Below are 18,035 nucleotides of genomic sequence, written 5' to 3'. Positions count from 1 at the left end.
GATGATGCTTCATGTATAACCGTGCTCAACTGCGATGACCGCCATTCTCCCAAAAGATATTCCCTCATTTGGTCATTTTGGTGATGATGACGATGCAGTGGGTCAACATCTGGTGACTATGAAGGTCAAAGCATATGATTGACATCATTTCCATACATTCAGTGACACCTCATGCCCTGAATGGAAGCGTCTGTATTCCCTCACTCACATTTATTCTATTTATTTATCCTTTAGTTTGCCACCTTTCTGTAGGTGGCAGTCAAAGTGTACAACAGAGTGGAGTTAGAAAGAACAAGAAAAAAAAAAGATTTCTCAAAAGAAGTGGGAGTTTATTTTACATATCATGAACAATACTGCAGTAATATAACCAATCAGGTAACATTGGTCAAGACCAGTACCAGCATTCATGTAGAAGCATCAGCTGAGTTCTGTTAACTACAGACTGATTGTCAGTATACTCGGAATTAATTTATACTGGATAAAGTCTTGCATGGACTTGATTAGACGTGTCAGGTGACTTTTTTTACTGGAATAAAACTAAAAGGGAAGACTCATTTTCACCAGGTCTTGTTAAACATGATAAAATCAGCATACAACCCTTAAACCAAATGTAAGGAGTTTATTGTTTACATTGCTGAGCATACATTAACAAAGAGTTTTTAGCCATGTTTTCATACAGCGATAAATGTTAAACTACTGTATATAATTCAATGAGAAACCTATTTGGAGATTCAGTCTTCTATGACAGAGGGATGCAAAGAGAGGAGATGCTCATGTTTTACTGGGTAGTAGAAAAAAGAACAAAGTTGAGGTGCTGTTCACGTGCTGCAGATTTTTCTCCAATTATACGACATTGGAATAACGCTGCCTTCACAGTCCACCAGTGTACTGTATATTCAAAAACATTCTCACAGAAGGAAGAAAAAAAAAAGACAAATACCAACCAAAAGACAAAATAATGCACTATGTTTGTGTTTCACTGCAGGTTGTGGATCATCTCCTCCTTGGCAATGAGATGTGTGGTCTTGTTGACCAGAGACATGAGAGAGTTGAGTTTGTGTGACCAGTCGTTGAGCAGGTCGTTGGGGTCTTTAGGCCTCTGAAAGTTGATGATGCCAGCCAGCCGGTCGACTTTGGCATAGATGGTCTTGTTTACGACTAGGCTGGAGAGGAACTCCTCGGACTCCTAATGAGCAGACAGACATCATGTTAGTGTCTTTCAAAGTTTTCTTCAGTCAGACCAGATCCTGATCATTAGTTTCTTTACCATCCAGAAGCAACTCATATTGGCTACATGGAGATAATTTTCAAAGGAAAACTGTGGTACGGGTTGTCTTATAACATGTACTTTTGGAATTCGCTTTTAGTTGTACCTAGCTATCCCCTACCTCCTTCTACTATTACCACATGTATGCATGTAGAGGGTGCAATAGCTAAGCTGTGACCGACCATAAAACATGTCATTTGTCAATGACCCATAATTATCAAAATCAGTACTGATGTCTTTATGTACAATTTGACAATGTCAACATTGCTGGAAAGAAAACAAACTGTCCAATCATTGGTTCAACGAGACATGACAAACATGAACTTCATACATGAGCTAACCCGTTAAGGTGTTGCTTACGTCAACAGAGAGGTCAAGGAGTCCGGCCATCCTCTTCATTGTGATTCTGGTGTAATATTTGGCCATTATTCTGATGTTCTGGAGGAAAAGTATGTCATTAATAAACATATCTGCAGCAGAACATTTGCATAAATTATTTAAGGTTAGAATAGGGGAGCTTTCAGGTCACACCAACACTTAGAGCTGAAAAAAAAAACATTCACAAGTGAAATCCAACCAATCCAGTTTGAGTGTATTTTAAATAGTGTACATAGCAGTCTGCCAGTTTAGCCAATGAACCTGCACAGAGCTTCATTATCACCTCCATCATTTTCCCATGTCGTTTGCACTATATTTCCACTGCCCTTTTGTAATGTTACTGCATTTACTTCAATTTTGAGAATATTAATCAGTCTTTTGGGTCATAAAATAGCATTTTCAGCGTGATAAACCCTCATTCACTGCATGCATCTACAAATGATATGCAGGATATGTCAAAATTGCAGCAGTAATGTTTTGAATTTTACTACCTTTCATCAAGCCAGGATTGTTCAAATCTGAGCCTAATAATCAAACTGACACCCTTCTACTTTGACTGTCAGTCTCACGATCAACGCTCACCACTCTAATTCATATGGCCTCTCCATTTTTGCCCAACCAAATTCAAAAAACGACTTCTTCAACACATCTAGTGCAACTTCTGTGGTCAATATTTGTCAGCATAAAATGCTTCTTTATGATTAATAACTGGTTTGAATGCACCGGCTTAGTTTGGGTTAGCTTTAAGGCAGTTAAGATGCTCTTAGAAAATGCATTCCATTAGACTTTTCCCCGCAGCCAAGCATCACGAGGGACTTACATGCTCCACCACTCGGTTCTTCAGGTCCTTCCACCTTTTCTCCCCCTCCTCTGAATAAGAGAAGACATCTGTGGCAGGGCTGTCAGGTGAGCCCTCTCGCAGCTCCTTCCCGTAATCCTCCACCAGGGAGGCCCAGCGCATCAGCTCCATAGTGGTGAACTGTTTCAGAAGGTCTCTGTGAACGGAGGAGGAATATGGTGAAAAATCCCCTGTGTTCACACCTTGCAGGAGAGTGTATGCTCGTGGTGTCAGCATATGTGAAAGCTGCTATGATCATTCCCCGCTGAGCGGCAAACACAACAGCCTGTGTCATCTTGCGTTCCCGTGGGGAGAAAATATTAAAAACGCTGAAAGGATGCTGAAAGAACTGTTGTGTGACAGACTGAACACAGAATTTAGGCAAAAGTTGTCAAACTGCATATATACTGTATATATGTGTCAGGAAACTCATTTGTTGAACTCAGTGGTATGTTGTACAGCTGACTATTGATTCAGACGGCTTTTACTTTTTGAAAGACATACATTTGTTTTTCTCCAGGTATCACACCTCTGCCCATTCATAACAGCAAAATGCTCTTATGTATTGCTGTAATTACATATGCTTGGAAATTGGACCCACGTCACATTGAGTCTAAGGAGTGCATTTGTGGTGAAGCCAACGGGTGGAGGAACACAAAGTACAGCATCTCTTACTTGTATTTAGGGATTTCTTCCAGTTTCTTGTCTGCACTGATCCTGTGCACAAGGTCTGACTGCTCGTTGTCGTACGGGGAAAGAATCACATACAGCACCACACTCTTCAGGGCCTGAAATACAAATGCATCAATGGATTTTTAGCAACACTCAACTGGCAACAAGCAATGTAACTTTTGCTAACATTGTCTTCCACTATTATTATTGCAAACTATGCAGTGATTATTATTGTTCATAGAAAGCATCATGCATCAAAAAGAAGTTCACATCCTGGGTATGTGTTCAGAGTAAAGTTCTAATGAAAAATCCCACTATGAGAATTGTTAGACTTCAGTACCAGTACTTAAGGCTGCTAAAGAACAGTGTTTATGCTCATTAAGTCTAAGACGGGTTGGCACGATGACACAATACAGTGAGCGACTGTATTGCCAAACATATTGTATCTTCTGCAGCCATTCTACTGTGCTCCATAGACAGACAAACAGTACAACACAATTCCTATTGTTACTGCCTTTCATTTTTTCCAGACCATTTATCAAAAAGGACATTTCAGCAATGAAACGGAAACACCAGTAAAGACACTTTTCGGTTACACTTTCTCATTAAGTACAAGAAATGCCATGCATTTTATCTGTTTAATAAATCAAGAAGAATGATGCATTTGCTGTGTCTAAATTTTGGAGTCTAATTTAACTATAATGTACAGCAGTGGATTAAAGAGAAAACATTTGTCTGTCAAAATTGCCAACATATTCAACTGTATTCTGCATTGATGATATGCTAAAAATATACTGGGGTACTGAGAGGAAGCCCATGTACCTGTTGCCACTTGCTGCTGTCCTCCAAGATGCAAGGGGTGTCATAAATTGCCCGGTAATGTTTGCAAATAGACAGATATGAGCCCTCGTGCTGGTCCACCTGGATCATTAGGTTGTAGTACTTCAGCTTCGATTCCTGAGTTGTTCATCACACAAAAGAGAAAAGTTAGTGTTCAGTGACACCAAAAATGACTCGACAGCTTCTAAAACCGTCGTGTAATAGCAAACACATAGGCCAGTCTTCAAAGCATTATCAGTGGTTTCCAAACCAACTTGAGTAAATGCAGTATTTTCTTAGTGTTTAATTTCTAGTCCCTATGACTTACCTCAGTGCCCTCCTCTTGGAAGAATTTCGTGTTTATCTTCTTACTGATGATCTGGGTGCGAATGTAATCCTTGACAGCAATGCAAAGTCTCATCTGTTCCAAGATAAACTCCACCTTCTCCTTTTTCTCCATGGAGCCATATGTCTCCACCTGAGCAGGAAAAAAAAATATTCTAAGCACTTTCCAAACTGGAGGCCATGAAACTTTTCCACTCACTTAGTGAGCATTTTTTTCCTTATATAAATGCAGTGACAAACCCTTCTTCAAACATGGATGTATCCCCATTTGTCCCCACAACAGCTGTATAGAAATTTCTTCATCCCTTAAAGAAGAAAATAAAAGTTATTAGTCTCCTACCTGTAGCTCCTGAAGAATGGATGCTGCCTCTTTGACCTCTCCACTCTGCTCCTTGATATTGGCCAAGGTCTTTGTCAGCCTGGCGCGCTCAATCTCTACATAGATCTGTGGGGAGGACATGTTTAGTGTGAGTCTTATGTCTTGTCTATTCTTCACCAAAACTTACTCTCCACATTCCTGACCATCATGTAAATCAGACCCTCACAAACTGGATAAAACCATAGTAAATGCCATCACTTCCTTTAATACATATGCACCCAATAAGACACAAAACACTGGGTGCCCCCGTCATTGCTAATTTGTGACTTAAATGCTCCCTATATCTGGCGCAGAGTCGCGAGCAGCATTTGATTTGACAGCTATTCAAATAAATACACACATTCCTTTGTTTCTCATATACAGCTCTTTTTAACACACAAACACATTCCAGACCTTGCCAGCAGTCACAGTGCGAAGTGTGTCGATGAGTCTCAGCTTGATGGTCAGATCAGTCACAGCATCCACGTACTTGTAACATTCTTGCACCATCTTGGCAACAGCCTGATAAAGACAGACAGCACAGGAAAAAAAAATCTTAATCAGTGCTTGACAAAGAATGGCTGCTAGGTATTCAGTAAATTATATTTGTTCAAGGCCACCCATGTCTAATTTCTCTAACTGCTCATAGCTTCTTTCCAAAAAAAAAAAATGTTTATTTGACATGCAGGGTAGATCATTTTAAAAGTGGGATCCAAGGCTTCTAAATATATGACATCTGAATATTGTGAAGTGCTCACTAAATCTTGAATAATCACATGACCTAATAACGAACACTGCTGTTTTTTGTTAGCAGTAGTACCACTTGTAAAAATAGTGTTTGGGAGCACGAGAACATATATTTTCAGACTGTGGATAGTAAGAAAGAATCTTCAGGGAAAAAGAAAAATCTGACCTGTTTCAGCTGACTCCTCCTTTTGGTGAGCAACATGATGTTTTCATTCAGGGCATCCCAGTCCTTGGCTTCATAACACATTTGGACCACAGCCACGAGGATTCTGGAGGTGGACACCATGTCTGATGCCTGCGCAGGGGTTGAATGCAGATAAGTAAAACAAGGACTAAAATATACAATCACAGTAAAGCCATAACTTACTGTATTTCATTGACATGACTAGTCTGTAAGATTTTCCCTTCTTGGAAATCTTTGATGGCAGGACCCACTCACCTATATTCATCCTGGGAAATTGTGCTACTGTAGGCTGATACTCAATGCCAAGCTTTAGGATTCCAGCAACCCTTGTTTTCCAAGTCATTTTGGTTAGTTACAGATTTTCCATGATGAGAGAGAACGCTGACTAGCCAAGTGTTCTTATTTTCCTAATCTAAGATAATCATTTAGTCTGCTAAGATCAGTTCCAGCAGACATCATAGTTTAACATCTGCTCTGAATAAGACATTTTTTAGTGTAACAATGAGGCAGATATAGCCCGGCATCGTGTTTTGGAGTAGGCTGAGAGACAAATGAAATTATGAAAGTGTTTTTGATATTCACATCTGGATCTCAACTTCCGAGATGCAGCGCCTTCCACGACCAAATGACAGGAAAGTTAACAAGTTGTGCTTATAACGGTACTGTACGGAGACTCTCACCGTTCTGGTTTGCTTCTCCAATGACAACAGGCTCTCAACCGCCTCCTGCAGCTTGCCCTCCTGTAGCAGAAAATACATAAATGTAGCATTAGGTACGCTTACTACTTAGTTAAACCACAAAGGTTAACTTCTGAATTTGGACACAATATTTAAGGTACTAACTTATGCTTGGCTACCGAGTTAGCGTTAACGTTAGCTGAAGTTGTTGCCAATGACTAGGCTTTGACTACTATCATGGTAGCGAGATTAAAAACAAACACAAACGTGAACTTGAGAATAAAAGGGACACAGAAATGTGTGAAGATTAAAAAAAATCAACATTTAACATTCATTTACAGTAAATATTGTTTATGGGAGTTTTCCGGGTGGTGCTAAAGCAAGTGTATGTTAGCTTGGATGCTAACACACTGATCCTGATGCACCATGACTCAGCCGGCGCTGGCCTCTTTTCAGAGTCCGCTTACTTTAGCCATTTTTTCGCATTCCGGGAGACGTTGGTCTACAGTTGAACTGTAGTCGATCTCCATCTTCACAATTTTCCCATCGGATCTTTCAGATCGCTCCTCAGACATCTTTGCGTTGAAGAGGTTAAGACAATGTACGGTGCTTTACTTTGCTTGCGACCAATTTCGCCTAGCACTATTTTGCCTGTCAAATGAACGAACGGATAGGTGACCAATCGTAGAAGAGAACGAAACAGCTGTCCGAGGCGCCTGAAGGACCCATTAGGACCCGCCAGAATACTTCAGGCAGGCATTATAAAAGCCTATTTTTTGCTGTGAGCAAATGTCCTTTTCTGTGATTTTGTTGGTCCATTTATACATTTTCATAAACAAATACACCACTGTGTAGGTACATAAAGAAAACCACTGAAAACCACATGATCACTGTCGTTCATTGAAATCAGCACTATAAATCAATCAATTAGTTAATAAAAACACAAGCCAAATCATCCAGAATCTGCTTTATTGTCCAAGTATGTGTACTTGTACAAGAAATTTGACTCCGGTTTAAACATTGCACTCAATGTGTTTGCATAAGAAAAAAAGACATACAGGTCAACAAGGACAAAAAGACGCACAAAAAACCCAAAAAACACAAGACTTAACAGTGAGTCAAGCAGTGCAAAAATCTATATAATAAACAGTATCTACAAAGAATGATGAGGCAATAAACAATATACACACAACATTTATAATGAGCAGGTATTTATGTTAACAGTGACAATGAGTAATGAATGTACTTGTGAATTATTGGATGACAAATGGCCAGTCAGTTGCTGATTTTCTGACGTTACTGGCAATGTGGAAAGATTATAGACACAAAATCCATTTCTTTTTGGTAGCCTATTCAATGGAAATTTTCTATGGCTTTAAGATGGAGAAGAATGGTGATATTTCGGAGCTTACCATAGTTATGTAGGTTGTATTACATGTATGTCTGGAATGGTCTATAATTATGACATATATGTTGATAATGACTAGTTGAAAATGCTGTGCAGCTTGAGTTTGTTTAACTAAGGGGACTTACATTTTTAGACATCCAGTTTTGTCTTATCTCTAAGCTGTCACTACTGGACTTTATAATGAATGGCACCCCTCTCTATGGAGCGACTTTAATCTGTTCAGGAAGTCATTTTAATTTGGAGTAGATGCTATCTTAAAGTCAGTGCCAAGCGAGTCTATATTTAGCTGAAAATTATAAGAGGTACCTTTTTATTCATCAGCAGGGAGACACTATTTTCTTTATTGTAGCTGTTGTATTTGCAAGCATATAAAATGGCAAAGGCGTGAAGGGTTCGGATGAACGAATGAGAACAATACAAAGGACTATAACACAAACAAACAAACAACAAAACCCTGACAGATTTAAGAGGAGTCTGTCCTACGAGCACCCACAAAGGGGGCTAAGGAACAGGAATTCACTTCATTTGGAGGGACTCTCTTGAATGCCTTTTCTTACCTCTATACCAAATAAAGTAAATGACAAACTCAACCAGGTATGTGGAAAAATACTGTCACTTTGATACAGTTCTATATTCCATTTTAATTTCATTTTAGTGAAGATCAAGATTATTATAATGATGAGGTGGAGGATAGAGGACATTCATATTTCAGGTGGATGTTTTTTGTCAAACTGACTTGAGAGCTTTTATTTATGACTACCCAAGAATCAAAACCCAAATAATCAAATCATGACAGTGATGATGATGAAGACGATGGAAATAAAAATAGGATGATGACAATATTTCCACAAATTCATTTCGAAAGTGTAACACCTATCCTGAACTTATCAACTGAATGGTCAGGATGAATGAAGAACTTTGTGAATGGACATAATCATGTGAATGGACACTGAGTGCAATGACCATAGTCCACCAGTAGGTGTCTCCTTAATGTCTGCATTGTGCATTCCAGTCCTCACATAGTTCGCTGCTTTGAAAGGCACCAATGCCCTCATAAATAAAGCTAATGTGGGTCAGTGATTTTCCTGCTCGTGGCAGAGAAAGCCCCTAAGCCCTGAGCTAAAATCAGTTTGATCCCAGTGCAGGCTCATTACAGACCTTGGAGGCCAGATAAACTGAAAATGACTCTGATCCACTGAGAGGAAGATCCGAAATGGAACAAGAACTCTGATTGCAGAGGCATAGAATATGCTCGGTGCTTTTGAGCACAATTTTCAGACTTCAAAAACATCAAGAAGGGCTCAACTTGTCACGATCATCAACATTATCTTCCTCAATACCAATGATGAAAATAACAGACTGTGCAGTGCTGGGGCCCAGATCAAACATGTATTTGAGACTCTGATGAAGCCTTAATTTACAAACTCAGTTAATGTAGACAGACCATCATCAACACAGCTCAACACAGCTCACACTGAAGCAAAGAAAAAAAAAAGAAAAAAGAAGAAAAAGAAGAAAAAAAAAAAACCCAGAATGTTTCCAGAATCAAAATCTCTTTTATTATTCAAGGTCATTATGGACTCTAGTTTACCGTTACTCACAAAGTGCTAATAGAGGAGTAGACATATAGCTTAGAACAAGGACAACAAACACTGAAAAGAATGGTAGATAACAAAGACTGGGCAGGACAATACACATGACCAATTACCAGCAACATAAATAAAAGTCTATATTCAAGTCAGGTATTACAAGTTGTAAACAATAAAATAAATATGTATGATGACTACTATCATGGTAGCGAGATTAAATATATGTATGATGATGTGTACATGTTAAAGGCTGTGCATTTCAATCTGTAAAAAATACAATCTGTAAAAACATGATGTATAATGGAAGTAAGTGGATGTTTTGGAGGGTTACTGACACTGCATCCAGAGGGGTGAAGTAGAAACAGGTTATGTCCAGGTTGTGCAGTGATGTTTGCTGCATGTTTCCTGACTCTATAGGTGTGTAAGGCTTGAATGGAGGGCTAGTTGGCACCAATGACTCTCTCCACAGTCCTGACTGTCCATTGTATTCTGTCCCTGTCTTGTTGCGGACATGGATCCAAACCTGGAATGCTATTATGTCAATTATTTCATTGTGGATACGACTAACTGAATTCATGATGTGCTGCTACTCAACGTTAGACCATTTACAAGAACATGGGCGGGAAAACTTGAATGTAAAACAGCGTTGTTCATGGGACTAATCAATTGGGGCTTTACAACAGCTTGCTTGAGGAAATACTTCAAAACATGACTAATGTGCAGAGAACAGACTGAATGATTGCGGTGTAGAAATGGATCAGAAGCTCCTGAGGCAGGTTGAACGTCCTGAGCTGGTGCAAGAACTACATCTTCAGCTGGGCCATTTTGATGACTGTGTCAGTGTTGGGCACCCAGTGTAGGTCCTGGGAGATAGTGGATGCCAGAAAGCTGAAGGTTTCTGCAGCAGCAGACACAGTGTTGCTGTGTATGGTAATGGGGGTGGGGGTTGTGTCATTTGAATCATAAGGAGTTTAAGATGGGTCTCCTGAGGCGCAGTCGTTAATGTACAGGAAGAACAGAGGGTAGAGCACACATCCCTGGGGGGCACCAGTGGTGATTGTCGTGGGTTCTGGATTTGACCTTCCCCAGCCTCACCTCCTGTCCTGTGTGGAGGCTGATGTAGTGCAGCCCCCTGCTGATGTTAGAAAGTGGGACAGAGCCAGGCCTATCTGGCTATTTTGGTTCTTGTAGATTTGTTTGGTATTATCGACGCAGTTCAGATGAAATCAGACTCTAATCTCCTTTCTCAACACAGACCTTATTGAAATAGTCAGGTCCTCTTTAGGTTATGGCTCGTTGATTGAGAGATACCACTCACATGAAGGCCCTGTTTCTGTCCTGTGGCATTTAAGATTCAGGGTTTTGGTTTAGGATAAACACAGAGAGTGAATACAGGCCTTTTTTTTTCTTTTAAAGTTGTCCATTTGTGCTATGCCAGCCATCATCACACCTTAAGCCATATTGGACACGTCTTAAGACATCTTTTATCTTATCAACATCTTATCTTTTAACCTCAGCCTTTTATAATGAAAACATATTGGCATTGAGTACTGATTTGATTGCCAATTTAAAAAGGAAATTGCACATATCTGCCACACAAAAGTCAGTGAAACGGCCAGTGTGCACAGTATTCGACAGAAACCCTTTAGTGCACAAGAACAGAATTGTTTGGTGTGGTGTAATATGGCACAAGTTATTATTTCCATATTGCCTTCACTGTTCTGAAGCCGAACAAGTGAACACATTAAACTGAATCATTATGTGTTTCATGAACATTTATTCTTCTGGTAAACGTTGCACTTAGATTAGATTATTTCTTGTAGCTTCCTGAAGTCTACAATAAGTGCTTGCTATTTCATGATGACAGTTTTCAGGAACGCTATTATGTCAATTATTTCATTGTGGACTAACTGAATTCATGATGCCCATTTCATGTGCTGCTACTCAACGTTAGACCATTTACAAGAACATGGGTGGGAAAACTGAGCGTTGTTCATGGGACTAATCAATCGGGGCTTTACAACAGCAAACTTGAGGAAATACTTCAAGTAAATGTTGTATCTTTGCTTAAGGCACACCTATAAGAACTGTTTTTAATCCCAAACTTATTGATAACCTATATACACGTGTAAGATTTGTTTTTACTTCTGTTGCACATTTAATTCATTTCATTACTAAATGCAATGAATTACAAATGTAAAGGCAGTGATATGTACGAAAGTTGCTCACACATTAGTTTGGGGATGAAGTGGAGATTGTAAATCCAAATGCTGTTTCAGAGGGTTTGAAACCTTCCATGAATTTATTTCTGGGGGAAACGCTGAATGCTTGCTGACAGCACCCAATACTGTTTGTCAGCATCTTCAAAACAGAATTATGAGCGTGAATTCTGCTGAGCGGAGCCAAATAAATCACACGTATAAATGAAGCCCGCTATCTGATTCCCACTTTAACTAAAAGTGACCAGTTTATTAATGCGTTGACATTGTTGGCTATTTTTGTCAAGACAGGACGCAAAAGGAGTGAGCGTGACTAATTTTGTTCACCAGTGCTGTCATCACAGATACAGGCTTACACGTCGCTCAGCTGTACTTTGAAGTGTGCATTTGGTCGAGTTGGCAAGTATTTATTTATGCCTGGACTGTAAAATCAGTGTCCTTGCTTAACAGTGGAAATCCCAAATTGTAAAACTCCAAACCTGCTGAAAAGTTCATTCCATCAGACCAGGACCTGAGAGCAACAGGTTCGGCAGATGTCATTTTCATTTGAACTGAATGACTTTAGCGAGAGTAAAGAGTATCTACATACAGTGGAGTATCATATGTAGGTGTACATGAACAGTGTGTCTATTCTCTGCATCGAAACATGACATTAAAGTTTGATGACTGATGCAGCCACATCAGATAAACCATGAACTTTCACCCTGTTTCTAAGTAAGGCTGTTAGACAAAACCCATTAGATTTAATGTGTGCATGTTGATGCCTTGTACTGAACGGTAATCTGAAGGCTACAAACTACCCATCAGCAGACACAGATCTTCCTCAGCAGGGCTCTGCCAGGCCTGTACTGTATGGATATGTACTTTCTCTCCCATCTTTAGCACGTGAAACGTTTACCTGGACCCAGGTCAGGTGACCGACTTGGCAAGTCAGTAACATTTCATGCATTTCATGCATGTTTGGGGACATTGTTGCTACATGTGCACGAAAGTCAGCACTTGAAACTGTTTCGTTTTAAATCCAATGTGCAGGGGCAGAGCCGAAAGAACAAAAACACTGTGTCAGTGTGCAAACGCTGGCGGACTGCTGTTGCCCAGAGAGCACTGCTCTGTGCTTTCATAGCGCGCACACATCAAGCATGTATGTGGGAGAGAGGTGAGACAGATGTCGCGGCAGTGCGAGGCTCAGAAGTGATGTTTCCTGAGCTGCGGTTGTGTCAGCCGATGTTTCCACCGAGCACAGCGTCGTATTTCAGCGGGCCCACCAGCGGGAGGAAAGGGGGGCTGGGGCTGCTGTTAACCGCTGAAAATGTTCCGATGCCTCTGCGGGCTGCTTTTGAAGCAGAAGAAAAAGAGCCGGAGAGAGCAGAGAGCCTCCGTAACCCCCGACTGCAAGACGTGTATCGTCCTTACAACTTTGACGACAAACACCTTAAAAAGTTGAGTCTTTGAGGGATGGTGGAATTAAACATCACCGCTTAGCAAAGCACACACTCCCTTTGTGAGCAATTTGGACATTAACGTCTAACGGTAATCAACCGAGAGCCGTGTGTAGTCAGCCGGCATGAGGCAAAATCACTTCCGGTCAAACATTTTTCAAACTATTGGTCTTATTAAAGAATGATCCAAATACACTTCACTGAGCAGTGAAAGTGCAACTGTTTACCTGCATATTTTGCATATTTCTAACTATAGACATGTTTGATAGCAGTTTTAGATTAATCCAGTCAATATGCATACCTAAACCATAAGATAAACAGACTAACAACATGTATTGGCCAGCATTTTGGCGAATGCTGCATGATCCAGCTTACTATGATATGGCCCAGATGTCATAATAAATGAGATAATGTCGATCACATCTAATTAAATTCCACTGTACTGTATGCTTGGTTAGTTCATCATGCCTGAGGAGGTGCCACTGAAATTGATTTGAAATTCATTGAGCCACTCAATTACAGCAGATAAATGTAATTCACCATCTGCTCGGCAAATAAATGAAATAAGTTGAGGTCTCAAAAAAAGACTGTGATTCTTTTAGTTTATAGTGCCAGTATCTTGAAACTAGAAATGTGGGCAGTTTCATTGAGAAAAATGACACTTGATCCAAAAAAAAAAAAAAAAAAAAACCTCAAGGCCCTACTGACCCCACACACACACACCCCCTGTGCCCTGTTGCCTCCAAATTCCACAAAAGCTGAGGACCAGCAGTACTCCTATGTTGTAAAACAACGCCTAATTTTCCAAATTAATGTGTTTAGTTTGTGACAATTAGATTAAACACGACTTTAATTAGGACAATATAAACCAAAATAATAAAGCTAAAGCTACACTACACTTTGACACACATCGCTGCTCCACAAGCAGCATAATGATGCAGGACCTGCTTTAGCGGGTACTGTACAAACTCCCAGGAAATTTGCAATTAGTAGAATAACAAAAAAAAATGCTGAATAGGCAGTTGGACACCTTGGTTGGTAATCCAGCCTTAGATACACAAGAATGTGTTTTCAGAGAAATACATTGTTACTGTTAGCAAACAGAACTAATTTTATACTCTTATTCTGAAGCCCTGCGTCCTACGTTTTCCGGTCCCGTCGGTCGCTATTTGCCCGCAGCTTGACTGCTCAGTGTGAAAGGAGGGGACTGCCCTGCGCCGAGCTCATTTCTGCCCTCACGTTCCCAACCGGAGAGCGTGTCCGCTGCCTCCGATGAAAGCGCTAAGCCGTATCTCGGGGTGTATTTCATAACCCGGGCTCACCAGCCTCCCACATGCGCTGACACGTCTCCAGATATTACACACATCCCGTCGGTCGGCGGAGGGAGCGTTTACTGAGCTGGTTTGACACATTGTGAGCACATAGAAGAGACGGGGAGAGGGGGAAGATGTTGCTGAAGGAGTACAGGATATGCATGCCCCTCACAGTGGAGGAGGTGAGTTTCCTGCTCTTGTTTTAAACACTTTTTTCTGTCTAATTTCAACCGCTACCGGGATTTATTTTCGTTCAAACAGCTCTTAGCGGCTGAAACGTTGCGCTTAGATGCTCCAGACATGTGGTCGGAGGTTACGTGAAGTGGGAGAAACCAAGCTTAATACAAATAAACTTGAGGCGCTTCACTTCACTCCCTCATGTCTCCCTTTCTCTTTCACTAAAAAGTCACTTCTTCGTGGTTCCGCTAACCTTAAAGCGACTAATCACCGTTTCTTCAATAACCCGAAATGTAGCATGTTTCAGAAAGATGCTAAACAAGCCGCACACTTTCAACTGTGACCCCGTGACACACCTTCATCCAATAACAACCCGTGCTATAGTTTGTATAATCTGTTTGAATGATGATAGAGAATGCTATCTCCATGACCTCACTGATCAGCACCCTTCAAGTCACGGTGTGAGACCTCAGCAATGATGTGGTTTCAGCACTGTTTGGACACACATTCCCCGTTTCTCTCTCTCTCTCTCTCTCTCTGTCTCTCTCCCTCTCTCTCTCACGTACACACACACACAGTTGCATGTAAATTGGATTGCATTAAATTCATGCTGCCCTATTGGTAGCACATGACAGCACTAACACAGTGCAGAGCAGGGGTCTGTGCCCTTAGTGTTGTCTCACAGTACAAACAGTTGCACTTGTGCAGCACAGACAGATATCAGGAAGAAAAGGGCTATTGTCTGTATTCATGTCATGTTTGTTTGTTGGGTCTCACGACTCGGTCTAAAATTAGAAGGTGAAGATGATTGCTGTCTGGTCCTGGCACACATGCTGCGCTGCAAAACAGCACCGTCTTCGCCGCTCGCGTTGTGATGCGTGTGGCTCGCTGTTGGTTTCCCTGTAGCTGGTGGCCGGGTGGGATGATGGTCTGGCTGCAGTGCATCTTGTCAGTTCATCTGTTGAGATTGAAATCCAGATGAGCTCTGGTTGTCTCTGAAGAAACGTCAGAAAGCTTAAACTAGCAGCGCCGGGAGCCAAATCATCAGCATTTTTTCATTTAAACAAAGTTATTTTTAGGAAAGAAAGGCAGATTAAAGTCTGCTTCCTTTCAGGTCTCTTCTTTCATGTCCTTCCCTTCAGTCTCTGACTGTTGTTGTTTCCACCAACGTGTGCAACCTGCAGCTAACTGCAGCACGTTCATGCCGACTTTAAGGTCTGTAAGAAGGCATTCAAAGAATTGAGGAGATCACTGTGCATTGATGCGGAATGAGATGCATCCCTGCTTTGCGTAATAGGCCGACTGAATGTCGGCACACTTGCAGGAAGCTCTTGTCAAGGGGAGGTTCTTCCCTCTGACCGCCACTGGTCTGCCAGCGCTGTACTTTCTCTCACAGGCACTAAAAAAGATGTCACACCATTGACTCACAGAAACCTACGGAGAAAAAGCAAATGGCATCTTCTAATACGAGAATGTGTATGCAGGTCCTGTTGCACATGCTTTTAAATACCGTTGCATTGTGTGTGTGTGTGTGTGTTATGTGGCAGTCTGCATACGCACATACGTCTTCCCGTTCCGCGAATCAACCTTGAGCCTTCACCGTGCGTGTGTTTCAAGCCCAGAGGAGTAGCGCGAGCTTTCTCGTCACGTCCGTTGAACTTGTGTACAGATGGCTGTCACGAGAGGCAGGAGCATTAAGGCTTGCCTGATCACCACCTGCTGTATAACTTCCTGCCACCATGAATTGCTACAGAGAAAAACACTTCCTTCACAGCGCGGGCCAGACGTAAACAGGGACGTCCACGTCTAAGTGATGATTACACAAAGAAACCAGTCCAAGCTGTAGATAATTCTCTGTTTGTCTGCTAGTGTAGGTTTGTTTCACTGGTTTACTGTAAGGTCATGATGAAGGTTCAAAGCATAATGAAGCCAAACACGACACTCTGTTTAACTGCTTCTGAAATGCAATATAATTAGAAGTGATGTGCATACTGTACATCTGTGGGATGCCACAAGCCACAGCCATTAGCTTTCACTTTGTTCTGAGATTGTCACATTTAAAAAGGGGATGGGTGCATTAGTCTTCCACATTTTAGCAAACAAGGAGGAGAGTGGCTACCCATTACCGCTCATCGGCACTGCACATTTGCTTCCGTTTGTATTTTTTTTTGCAAAGATAAAGCCCTGTTTGGATGAATCCCAGGAAGCCGGGGCGTCATTGTTTGTCCTAACTTAGAAAGACGTCTCCTCTCTGTTCAGGGGAGGAGGCGGTGGATTGGTCCGTTTGTTCTTATCACGGTGGCACACATTGAGCCGAGGGTCATCCCTCGTCTCCTGAAAGTTGAGTCAAAGTTTCCCGTCTGTCCAAAGGGAGAGGAAGGATGGACTGAAAGACGGAAGGGTGGGATGGATGGACGGCTGGATGGCGAGTTGGGGATGAACCGCTTTGTGCCGACTGCTGCTGTGGGGGTTAGGGGACAGAAGGAGGAAAAGCATGGCAGAGAGGACGGGAAGAGAAGAGGGGAGGAGCAGTGGTGATGAGGGAAGTTCTGGGAGATTTTTTTCTTTGAAATTCCCCAGGGTCATGCACTAATACACTGTGTGTTTGTGCGCTTAGATTTGGAGTCATAGGGACATGCAAGGTCACGTCTCTCTGTGTATTGTCTCTGGGAAGAGATTACTGTCTGCTGCTGGCTGTGTTGCGTCATCACACTCTTACTACTGCAGATGTTGGACTGGCTATACGCACAGTGTTTATACAAGTTTAACAAACGGCGCGCACACTGAAGAAACCGTTTAGCAATACCACAGCATATGAGCTGTTCTGTGAGCCTTTATTCTCTGTCCTCTTAATCATCTGCCTGTCTGGGTGTGTGTCTGGCATGCTGCTCCTGCCTCCTTTCCCTCCATTTTCTTCATTCACTTCATTTGCACTTCCCACAAAGAAGTTGAACTCATGACTTCGCTTCTCTCTGTGGAGCCTTTGGGTTTCTTTATGTGAAAGAGATTTTGCTCAGTTTAACATAAAGACCAGAAATAAGAGGAAACTGGGTAAAATAATCCATCTTTCAGCACATTCAAAGCGCACATTATATTCATAAGCCACAGTGTAAAAACAAGTTTTGGTCTTGGGGGGGTTGTTGTCATCTGGTGTTGTTGTTACCGTGACGTTGCCGGGCAGGCGCTGAAAACAGGGGGAAGTCACTGCTCCTGGCCAGGAAATATTCCTTGATATTACCAGACACAAAGCACTTCTGGTATCTTGGCATGTGGAGGGAGAGTTTCAGCCTAGTCTTTTGGGATTCTGCATTTCTTGAGTCTATGAAATGTCAGAAAGTAGTGAAAATGCAGCGTAACCAGCCAAATGTCCACATTTGAGAGGCTGGAACCACCAAATTCTTGACATGTTTGGTTAAATAAAAAGACTGAAACGGCTAATCGATAATCAGAATTGCTGCAGATCAGTTTCCTGCCAATCGGTTAACAACGACGAACTCATCAATCAGTTAGGACATAAACAGATCATTCGATGATGAAACATGGACGGAAATGTGGAATTTGATAATCAAATAGACTGTAATCCATGGAATATCATGGAATTTGCC

At 41.5% G+C, this 18,035-nt stretch overlaps 2 protein-coding genes across 3 annotated transcripts in view; one reads left to right on the top strand and one right to left on the bottom strand.

Annotated features, from left to right (window-relative positions):
• Nucleotides 1–604: 604 nt before the first annotated feature.
• psmd12 (proteasome 26S subunit, non-ATPase 12) lies at nt 605–6,954 on the bottom strand. Its single transcript, XM_041933498.1, has 11 exons — nt 6,753–6,954; nt 6,289–6,348; nt 5,591–5,719; nt 5,092–5,199; nt 4,660–4,764; nt 4,303–4,452; nt 3,978–4,112; nt 3,159–3,271; nt 2,466–2,640; nt 1,628–1,705; nt 605–1,186 (listed from the first exon to the last, which is right to left on the bottom strand). The coding sequence occupies exons 1-11, from the start codon at nt 6,858–6,860 to the stop codon at nt 977–979; spliced, it is 1,371 nt and encodes a 456-aa protein (XP_041789432.1). The 5' UTR covers nt 6,861–6,954; the 3' UTR covers nt 605–976.
• Nucleotides 6,955–14,165: 7,211 nt separating this feature from the next.
• Nucleotides 14,166–18,035, top strand: part of LOC121604454 (cytoplasmic phosphatidylinositol transfer protein 1-like) — a 66,506-nt gene continuing 62,636 nt past the window's right edge. For both annotated transcript variants that reach the window (XM_041933967.1, XM_041933968.1), the window contains exon 1: nt 14,166–14,435. In XM_041933967.1, the coding sequence (XP_041789901.1) occupies nt 14,388–14,435 (48 nt within the window). In that variant the 5' untranslated portion in view covers nt 14,166–14,387. The remainder of the gene's footprint in view (nt 14,436–18,035) is intronic.

The sequence above is a fragment of the Chelmon rostratus genome, chromosome 3, assembly GCF_017976325.1.
Source record: "Chelmon rostratus isolate fCheRos1 chromosome 3, fCheRos1.pri, whole genome shotgun sequence".
Classification (NCBI taxonomy): Eukaryota; Metazoa; Chordata; class Actinopteri; order Chaetodontiformes; family Chaetodontidae; genus Chelmon; species Chelmon rostratus.
This window is presented reverse-complemented; position numbering and strand designations above follow the sequence as displayed.

Excerpts from the sequence above, each read along its gene's own strand:
- psmd12 (XM_041933498.1), bottom strand. The coding sequence starts at position 6,860 with ATGTCTGAGGAGCGATCTGAAAGATCCGATGGGAAAATTGTGAAGATG. Across the intron at positions 3,272-3,977 it reads ACAGCAGCAAGTGGCAACAG|GCCCTGAAGAGTGTGGTGCT; the intron begins GTACATGGGCTT and ends TTTGTATTTCAG. Across the intron at positions 1,187-1,627 it reads TCCTTGACCTCTCTGTTGAC|GAGTCCGAGGAGTTCCTCTC; the intron begins GTAAGCAACACC and ends TCTGCTCATTAG.